A 10,959-nucleotide genomic window follows, 5' to 3' on the forward strand; every position below is an offset into this window, starting at 1 on the left:
ACAACAAAGAAATGGGTGGTACAAACCGCCAGCAGCGTACACGTTAACCCTTAAGCAGAGACAACGGTTTACCGAGTTCTTCCAATCTGTCAAATTCCCAGACAGGCTCGCTAAAAATTTGAAGAAAAATGTGACTACTGACGGGAAGCTCACAGGTTTGAAGTCGCACGATTGTCACGTGATCATGCAGAGGCTGTTGGCTGATGGTATTCGCCCTTTTGTGCCAAAACTGATACAGGAGACGATCTCCGAGCTCTGCAACTTTTTCAAGTTGATCAGTTCTAGAACCCTGAGAGTGGAAGATCTCGAAAAAGCGCAAGATTCCATCATTGAGATATTGCGTAATCTTGAGATGATATTTCCGCCAGCTTTTTTCACGATCATGGTTGACGTGGCAATTCATCTACCAGATGAAGCGTTTTGTGGTGGTCCGGTGCATATGCGATGGATGTACACAGTTGAGAGATACCTTGGAACGTTAAAATATTTTGTCAGAAATAGAGCTAGGCCAAAAGGCTCCATTGCGAAAGCGTACGTCGTAGAAGAGACATTGACATTTGTTACAAGGTATCTCGAAGACAAGAAAACTGTCGATGAAGTCCAAGTGCGGGAACTTTATGTTTTTTGGTCCGAAAACTGTGTGCCTTATGGGATGATAAAGCTGATAGTTTAGGGGGTACGCAGAGACTGGGAAGTCGGGATAGGGCCTTAAATCCCAAGGTCATCGCTGGGTGTGGCTCAAGCGCTAGATAGAGGCTCGTCAAGTTCGTCATCTCAGACCGATCTATTGGTTAGCGAGATGCGAGCTTAGATGGCTGCCCAACAAGCCGAGTTGCAGGATATGCGGCAACAGATTGCCTTCATCACCCAGATGCACAACCAACCTCCCACGACTCCCAAATCTCCGGCTGCACCGGAATTAGGTTGCACAGATCAACAGACGCCAGGTTCTATGGATTTCTTGCGAGACCGTCCTTACGAAAGCGGCGGAAAGAGCGGCAGCGCGTCAGACAGCGGCGGACGAGGACGAGGAAGTGGTTCCCGAAGTTTTGCCAACTTTTTTGGTAAATGGAATTCTACTATCGATAAGTTGTATAGGAAAAAAAAATTAGGAATTGACTTTTTCGTTTTTATTAGACTGGATTTGTATGTTTAATTCAGAATTCTATTTTCATAATATTATTTCTAATTTATAATTTTGTTAATTATTTTTTTATTTAATTATAAATTAATTTTGATTAATATTCTAATATATAAATTTGTAATTTTTTTAAAATTAAAATAACATATTCGGTGCGACATGTCGCACCTCGCACCGAATATAATGGCGGGAAGATTATTCGGAGCGACATGTCGCACCCGGTATGAAATCACCCGCCAATTTCAAGAATTTTTGCAACAAAATAGATTGGGCATTAGGTGCGACATGTCGCAATGGATAGTGTCGCACCTAAGATGGACACCTTTAGGTGCGACATCGTCGCACCAAAAGTCGCACCTAATAAACTATTAGGTGTGACTTTTAGGGCATTAGGTGTGTCAATCGTCTCATCGGATGCCTCTATTTGTTCTAGTATTCGTTTTGCAGTCAGCAAGATAAAGTTCATAGTTGGATGAGATATGAATAACATAAATACGCAGTAAGGCTAACATAGCTGGATGAGATAAAGTTCTTCTTTATATGAATAACATAGCTGGAAAAAAGTACTTGCCTTAAGGTTATGGACACTACTAATCAAGGATTATATCGTTGGGGCATTCCTTGATCTTATTCTTGAGCTCATCACTCTGTTCCAGCAATAAGGGACATCTCTTAATCTGCAAAAGTCACCAGAATCAGGTACAACATGTCGTCCGGAGAAAACTCGAAGCTCTTGGGAATTTCGTCAAACAGTTGGGGTGCTTTCTCGAAGAGCTTCGAGTTGTTGCACACAACGAGTCTTCCGGCGGGGACAGGGGGTTTTAGGGCTCCCTCGAGGTCGTTCTTGGATCGGAGCTTGGGAGATGGCGGAGATAAGACGAGGAGGCCATTTTTGGGAGCTCGCGTTCTTCAGACCCACATCCATGGATGCCTCGGAGCTCGACTCCACCCAGGCCAAGATCGCCGATCTCTACGCCGAGCTCGACGTCGAGCGCATAGCACGAAGGAAGCTTACAAAGGAGCCTTGCGACGAGCCACACGCGAGGAAATCGCCGGAGCACGCGTGCGAGGGCTTGGCGCGCAAAATGGCGGGAATGAGGAGCGAGTTTTAGGACGAGAGGAAGATGGTGAGGATGTGCGAGGTATTGAGAGAAGAGAGGGTTCAAATCCAGACCGAAATAGAAAAAGTCTCTTACATTCAAGGCTTGAATGAACAAAAATAAAAAATTAAAGGACAAACCGAGTATGAATTATTTATCTCTCCTAAACTCAGTACTAAAAGTGTCCAAAACCATTAACTCAATATTTTGGTTCAAAACAATAAAATGACTATTAGATCCGGCCATTTTCCTTTTATATTGGATGATTATATTTATTCTGCATAAACATATGTCTGTATATGTGTATAAATTGGATATTATATACATATTAGTAATATAAATCGAATATTAGTAATATCTACAACTTATTGGATAAAAATAAACAATATGATTAAATAAAAGTACAAATTGTAAAATATATGCATATATATATATATATATATATATATTTTTGGATATATTATGCAACATTATTTTCGTTCGGTTTTCTATCGGTCTATTGATTTTTTTTATGGAAAACAGTATTCAATTACTTTTTTCATATTTTTTTCGTTCGATTTTTTATCGATTTATCGATTTTCTGTAAATCAAAAGGGTCGAAACGACATTAAAAATTGCATTTTTGAACTTTGGTTAGAAGTGCATAAGTCGTATTTTTTTTAGTGCAAAAAAAAATACATTATTGAGGATTTGGTTTAGAGATGCTCTCAAGTAAAAAAAAATAAAAAATAAAAATAAAAAATAAAAAAAAATGTAATACGAGGGTACTCAAGTCAATTGACACCAAAACTAAGCAGAAAATAAATATAAGAACAATAAATTGTTATATAGTTTCTTCAAGTGTCTGTCTACTAATTTTTTTCTTTTTCCTCTTCCTCAAGTTTTCTCAACTTTCTTTTCTCCGCTGTGGTCTCGACTCTTTCTCGCTCGCTAGTTATAATAATTTTCTATTTGCCTACAATTTGTCGCATAATCCCCATATTTCACTGTAAGTTATAATTCATTTTCCATTTTCTTTCGATTTTTGGGTTTTCTAGGGTTTCTTTGAATCGCGTAGTTTTACTTTCTCCCTGCAATTTATCTCAGTTCTGTTCGGGAAGTTAATGTTTTCTCGTTGATTTGTACCTGAATTTTCCGTTGGTTTTTTAGTTTTTCATTGTATTTCCGTTCAAATCACTCCTTTCGGATCTGTAGGTCCGGTCTCAAAACCCCCTTGTCTCGTCGATTTATTGTTATTATTGGCGTTTCCACTTAACCTGATATTCTCTTCGTCATTTCCTTGTTTTTGGTCCGATTTAGGGTTTTAAATTGGGGCTTTTGGATTCCGAGCTTAAATCATGAAGTTAAAGTTTGATCTTGGATATTTGCCTTGATTTCGTGGTTCTTTGTTCTTGGTTTCTTGGAATTCTTGTTTAGGTCCGAGCTGTTTAAAATCGAATTGGGGTTTTTGGAATCTTAAGGTCAGAAATTAGGATTCTTTGAAATGAAGTTGATTTCGGTTGTTTTCCGTGATGATTCAAGATTATTAGGTGATTTGGTTAGATGACTGTGATTGAGATTATTAGTGTGATTTGGTTAGATGGTTTGTCTTTCCTTTTTTGTTTCTCTGAATTCCTTGTGCTGGTTTCATTTGTCTTCCTCTTTTTTTTGGCAGGAGTGGGAAATTTCGGAGACGTGACAATGTCTTCGTCTTATTTACCAGCAACGACCGATTCAATCGCTCAGGCTTTGGAAGCCAAAACCCCATCCGAATCCATCGCCATTCTCTACCGAGTCATCGAAAACCCATCGGCCTCGTCGGACGCCATACGGATCAAGGAACAGGCGATCACGAATCTCTCGGATCTCCTCAAGCAAGAGAACCGCGCCGAGGATCTGAGGAACCTTCTGACGCAGCTCAGGCCTTTCTTCAACATGATCCCGAAGGCCAAGACCGCGAAGATAGTCCGCGGGATCATCGACTCGGTGGCGAAGATACCCGGGACCTCCGATCTCCAGATCAGCCTCTGCAAGGAAATGGTCCAGTGGACTCGCTCCGAGAAGCGGACTTTCCTCCGGCAGAGGGTCGAGGCCCGGCTCGCGGCTCTCTTGATGGAGAGCAAAGAGTACTCCGAGGCTCTGAACCTCCTCTCGGGACTCGTCAAGGAAGTGAGGAGACTCGACGACAAGCTTCTTCTCGTGGACATCGACTTGTTGGAGAGCAAGCTTCACTTCTCTCTGAGGAATCTCCCGAAAGCAAAAGCCGCTCTCACGGCCGCTCGGACCGCCGCGAACGCCATTTACGTCCCTCCGGCCCAGCAAGGCACGATCGACCTCCAGAGCGGGATTCTCCACGCCGAGGAGAAGGACTACAAGACCGCGTACAGCTACTTCTTCGAGGCCTTCGAGGCCTTCAACGCCCTCGAGGACCCGCGAGCCGTGTTCAGCCTCAAGTACATGCTTCTCTGCAAGATCATGGTGAACCTCGCTGATGACGTGGCGGGGGTGATCTCGTCCAAGGCCGGCCTCCAGTACGTGGGGCCCGAGCTCGACGCCATGAAAGCCGTCGCCGAAGCCTACTCGAAGCGGTCTCTGAAGCTGTTCGAGACCGCGCTCGCCGACTTCAAGGCCCAGCTCGAGGAAGACCCGATCGTCCACAGACACCTCTCGTCGCTCTACAACACCCTCCTGGAGCAGAATCTGTGCCGTCTGATCGAGCCCTTTTCGAGGGTCGAGATCGCCCACATCGCTGAGCTCATCGAGCTTCCCGTCGACAGCGTGGAGAAGAAGCTCTCTCAGATGATCCTGGACAAGAAGTTCGCCGGGACTTTGGACCAAGGCGCCGGCTGCCTCGTCATCTTCGACGATCCCAAGACCGACGCCATATACCCGGCGACCTTGGAGACCATTTCCAACATCGGAAAGGTTGTGGATAGTCTGTATGTCAGATCCGCCAAGATAATGGCTTGATGATGGGTCGGCGAGTTTCTCGGAGGTCTGTAGCCATGTTTGCTTTCTTTCATTCAATACTTTTTTAGCTTATTTTGAGAAAACTTTAGTAACATATATGCGACTTTCGATTGGATGTTTTTTTTTTCCTCTATCGCTCTTTGCTGATGAGTTATTTGGTTAGATGATCGTGTCCATTCAAATGGTAAAAAAATATTTGTTTTTTTTTTCCTTTCTCAAATTTGGCATCTTGAAGAGTACATTGGATTTATCGTGTGGCTTCGTTACTCGTTCTTGAACCGTGGGGTTTGTCTCTTTCAACTGTCTATTTCACACTGAAATTTAACCAAAAAAGAATGTCTCGAGAACAAATTTAGCATATAGCACTCGGAATCAGCCTTGATATATAACTTGACATCTCGTTATTTTGGCTCAATCGTTGATTCGTGTGATGGCTAGTTCTTCCACTGTTGGACCCGGGTGCTTTGTTGGCTATGGACTGGTTGTTCTTTACTGTGATTTTCAATGAATACGGAGTCATGTTAGATTTTTCTGAGTTGGCTCTTCTGCTTGTGCAGCTTGGAGTATGTAGTATTTATATTTGCTTTTTTTTTTTTTTTTTTTTTTCCTTTCTTTTCTTTAGGAAGGAAAGAAAGAGCAGAGGTTTATTTTTTTTTTTTGAAGTCCGATTATTATTTAGAAGTGTTTTTTCTTCTTCTAATAATTGGATTTACTTTACTCGTAAAACATAGCATAGTAGTTTCGTAAGAAACGTTGCATATTCGGTTCTTTAAAAACCGCCTAAGACAACAAAAGAGTTCTAATATGTGTCCAGTCCAGCAACCATTTCCGCCCATTTACAAAGGCGGTGTTTGTGGATATTTGCATATACGAATGTTAAAATTTCTCTAGATACGGGTTTTTCACATTGAAATTGTCATTATTTAGAATGCAACTGTAAATGGAAAAAAAAAAAAAAAAAAGAATGAAACCGTAAACAAAGTTTAAAAAAAAATTATAAACACTAAAGAAATAACAGTCTGTATTTTATTTTATATTATTAAAAATAAATTTAGACGATATTTGTAGAATACATTTTAAAAAGTCTTTATGTTACGTAATTCTTTTTACCTGTTTGTACCGTTATGTTTTAGTTAACAAAATTTCCAACTCATGCAATGGAAGTACAATATCGTACTAAACTTTAAAATATCGACCCTATGGTATTTCCATAATTTTCCTAATACTGATTACCATTAAAAATTTCTATAAAAATCTTGAAGAAATTTAAATTATCGATTTTTTTATTATCAAATTAGTTAACTATGGTGAGCGGGCATCTTAAACAGTGTAATGAAATAAAACTACTTGCACGAAAATGAATGTTTTGGGGCTCACAAACTATTAGAATGGTGTCCAAGAACTGTGAATGAAGATAGAAATGCGCCAAATCTAAAGTAGAAGACAAAGAGGAGGAATAAAATTAGAATAAAGACGAACAATAACAAACGACAGAGCTTTGAAAATAATTCCACTTAGAAATAAGAACGGGTATTATTGAGAAAATAAAAAATGATTCGAGTATATTTCAAAATGAAAATTTAAGGTGGATATTGCATCTACTTTCTTCATGGAATATTCTGAAATATATCAATAAAAAATGATAAACTAGAAATTACCCACTTTATTTCCATTATATGTGTGAATGTTAATCATAAAGTAGGCATTTTTCTAATTTCCTTGTAAACAGTCATACATAAAATTTAAACAAAATGAGTTTTTTTTTTCCTTCTAATTTCTTTCCGGTTGCAGCTTTCTTCTTTCTTTTCATCTCTATTACGTTGCATCTATCAGGGGGCGGAGAGGTTTTATCGAGGCCCGGCAAACTTTTCCAAAAAAAAAATAATAATAATTTGCCATGACTCATATATGAGATTAGAAATTTGTCAAAACACATTCCCTTATACCTTGGTATTTAACAACACCATATTTGACCTGCTGCCTTTTTTTTTTTAATGTTACAATTCAAAAATATAACTACTAAGTTTTCAAAATCAGAAAACTACCCATTTTGCTTAGACCATCTCCGATCCATCTTCATTTTCCATCTCTATTTTACATCTTTACATTAATTAGACCATCCACAATCCATCTCTATTTTTCATTTCTATTTTATATATTTACATTAGTGAACAGTATATATTATCTGCACTCCATCTCTATTTTACATCTGCTTTAAAGAATATTCTAAGTATATCCTCTCCCACTATATTTTTTTATAATTGAGTTTTAACCCATTATTGTTTTGATAAATTACAAATTTGACCAACACCATTAGTTTTGTTCATACTAGTCCAAATACATAGATATTATTAATAATCTATCAGAAAATTAAAAAAAAAATCATTAATTGCACAATTTGACCAACACCATTAATTTTATTTTCTCTTTTCAAGTATGAGTTGTTTTTTAATTAATAATTTTTAGAATACACTAATTTACAAATATATACATAATACATATAAGTACTAAATTGTAGTTATAAATTAAATTTTGGGCAAATAATATAATTTTTAAAAGTTTGAGGCAAATATAGAGATGGAATAGTTCATCTCCATATTTTGAGATACACTGTTGAAATCAGCTCCATATTTGGAGAATAGAGATGCAAATGAATATGCATTGTGGAGCAAACTCTATCTCTATCTCTATTTTAGAGATGCATTGCAGATGCTCAGTGTTTCTCATCTCAAATTCATCTCTATTTTACATCTTCTTCAAAGAATATCTTAAGTATATCATCTCCCACTATAATTTTTTATAATTTAGTTTTAACCCATTATTATTTCTATATATTACAAATTTCCCAACAAATTAATTTTGTTCATATTAGTCCAAATATATATATATATATATATATATATATATATATATATATATATATTAGTAATATGATGCCCGAAAAAGAAAAAAAAAATGATAATTTATTCCTCCATCGCACAAAATATGATAATTTATTGATTGAAAATAAAAGTACACAAATTATAGCATTACATTTCATAATAAAATAAATAAAAACACACCACAACATAAATTAAAGCATTACATTTGATAATAAAAATAAATAAAACACACCACAACATATTAATTGATATACAAATTCTAGACTTAAGAATTTGAATATTTCTCCCACAAATGGTATATCATTGCATCACATAATACATATAAAGTATGAAGTTATAGTTATAAATTAAATGTTGGGGTACTTTTATAATTTTTAAAAAATTTGGGTACTAAAAAAATTATAGAGATGAAATCTTCAAATATGAAGATACACTATTCAAATCATATTCAGAGAATTAAGATGGATTTGAAGATGGAGTGCATCACCATCTCCATTTGGAAGATGCACTGTAGTTGGTCTTACATGTTGTATATATATATATATACAAAAAATTGGCTACATAAGCCACCTAAACTATAGGAATTGTAAATTAGCCAACCTTTGGTAAATACTTTATAAATAGCCAACTTGCATATGTGGCAGCCTATTAACTACCTAAAATATATGTTTGACTGTGTTAAATAAGTCTTTTATTAATCTGTTAATAAGTTTAATTGGCTATTTACAAGAAATTAACTAAAGGTGGGCTATATCTCAATCCACTATATCCGTGTGGCTATATAGCTTAATAACCCATATATATATGTACACTATTCAAATCATATTCAGAAGATGAGAGAGAGAGAGAGAGAGAGAGAGAGAGAGTTTTCTTAATCTCTTAAAGGAGTCTGTGCTTTTTCAACTTCGAGACTCATTAAATTACCTTATAACATATTTATTATCAATAACTAGGCTATTAGAAATCATGAACATAATACAAATGCATGATTAATCGACTTTAATACTATTGGATTTAATCATATTTTAAATCTCATTTAGAATATATATATATATATATATATATATATATATATATATATATATATAAGCTTGTCAAAAACTTTTGAGATTGACAAAGAGTACTTTTAACTATTTCACATAACGGCTTATTTTGGGAGAGATTAATATTAGAATGAAAGACATTTTTAGAAGTCATTGTTGGATCTCACCTTTAAAACACTTAATGACTTAGCATGAGTGGCAAGGTAAAGCCAGGTGTGACCTCTTTGGTGAGAACGATGGTTTAATCCTCTTGCGAAATGTAAAAAAAAAACCTAATTTATATTGTTTAACCTTAAGATGTTATTTTTTGTAATTTGTGTTTAGATATTAATCGTAATTAGTAATTAATGATTCTATCGTAAGCAAGGATTGAAATCTCGTGTGAGATGAGGGTATCTCACGCGAGTTCTTGCTTCTTGCATAGGTGCGAGAGCGATATGTGAATAACTCGCAAATTGGTCTGTTTCTCGTGATATCTCGTAACATTTCTCGCGTAGAAGATCTCGTCACAAGACCGAGTTCTGGTATAAAACCTCACATTTTTCTCCATTACCCTAGTTTTTGGCCGAGAAAAGCTCAACGCGATCCCTTCCGACTCGTGTGCAAAGCTGTGTGAATACCCCCATTTTTCATGCGAGAAGACGTTTCTCGCCTCAGTGACGTTCTTTTTTGGCCGGATCTAGCCAAATATCACCAATTTCGTGAGGTTTTGTGACAAGTAGCCCAACACCTTATAAAAAAAATTTCTAATATATTATGGTGTCATTTTTCTTCATTCATTCATCTTCTACCAGATCCTATTATTTTAAGAGATTGATTAATAAATATGACTATTTAAATATTATGATCCATTAGAGTCCTATTATTTTATGTTTAAGAATTATGTCTATGTATAAAAATTATATGTTCGACAATTTTATGTGTGAAATGTTGAAAACTGAAAACTCTATTTTAAAATTTATCTTTGAGTATTCGAAAAGTTCTTTATTTAAATTTATTTGTTGTTCAAATATCTCGTGAAATATCTTTTCTTAGACACCCGAATGCAATTTTTCACGTGGTACGAAATATCCTGAATGTTCATCAAATATTGTGGAATATCGTGATACGATACGAGATATCTTCAAAATTAGAGGTGTGGTATGACCGCGAGATGCGCGATTTCAATCTCTTTGATTTTAAGTAGTACTAATTTATGCTGATTCGGTGAGTAATATTAGCGCGCCTTAAATAATGTGTTTCAAATTTCCTGCAATTGAGAAAAAGGAAAGGACCGCACAAAACGCAAAACTGTATATGGATATTATCAAGCATCTTTATAAGCGTATATGCCTTGAGTTTTAGATCCACATGGAAGTTATGTACAAAATTGTGTCTTGTTGTGACATTTTACAGAGAAAGTGCTTAACCAACATCCAGTTCAAGACTAGTGGCGTTGAATTTTAGGCCTGAAATGGCCATACACAATCGACAGTCTAGATATGGGACACATCTCTCACTTTAGTAATTCTCTTATCGTATATATTTTTTATTACTATTTCTTTATTAACCATGAGTTTGGTTAACGTGGCACGTGAGCATTACAAAAACCTCCCATGATATGTGGGTTTTCTTTTCCCACTTTAACAAAAAAATCCCATGAGATTATGTCATACGGCCACGGGTACATATATAAAAGACATATATACTTCAAGAGTGCAACAAGTAAAAATAGAAAAAGGAACATTGTTTATGCTCTTACAAAAATGTCATTTACGTTTAATAGGTAAACTGGATTAACTGAGACCAAGATATCTAAAATAGAAAAGGTTATCCACATATTTTCTATATATATGTATATATGT

General features: G+C 36.1%; 1 protein-coding gene across 1 annotated transcript; it reads left to right on the forward strand.

Annotated features, from left to right (window-relative positions):
- Positions 1-3,076: 3,076 nt before the first annotated feature.
- On the forward strand, positions 3,077-5,452 carry ATS9 (non-ATPase subunit 9). Its single transcript, XM_089612673.1, has 2 exons — positions 3,077-3,229; positions 3,896-5,452. The coding sequence occupies exon 2, from the start codon at positions 3,922-3,924 to the stop codon at positions 5,188-5,190; it is 1,269 nt and encodes a 422-aa protein (XP_089468799.1). The 5' UTR covers positions 3,077-3,229; positions 3,896-3,921; the 3' UTR covers positions 5,191-5,452.
- Positions 5,453-10,959: the final 5,507 nt, after the last annotated feature.

The sequence above is a fragment of the Urtica dioica genome, chromosome 1 (assembly GCF_054948205.1).
Source record: "Urtica dioica subsp. dioica isolate 48M chromosome 1, U.dioica_male_clone48M_v1_H2, whole genome shotgun sequence".
NCBI classification, from domain to species: Eukaryota; Viridiplantae; Streptophyta; class Magnoliopsida; order Rosales; family Urticaceae; genus Urtica; species Urtica dioica.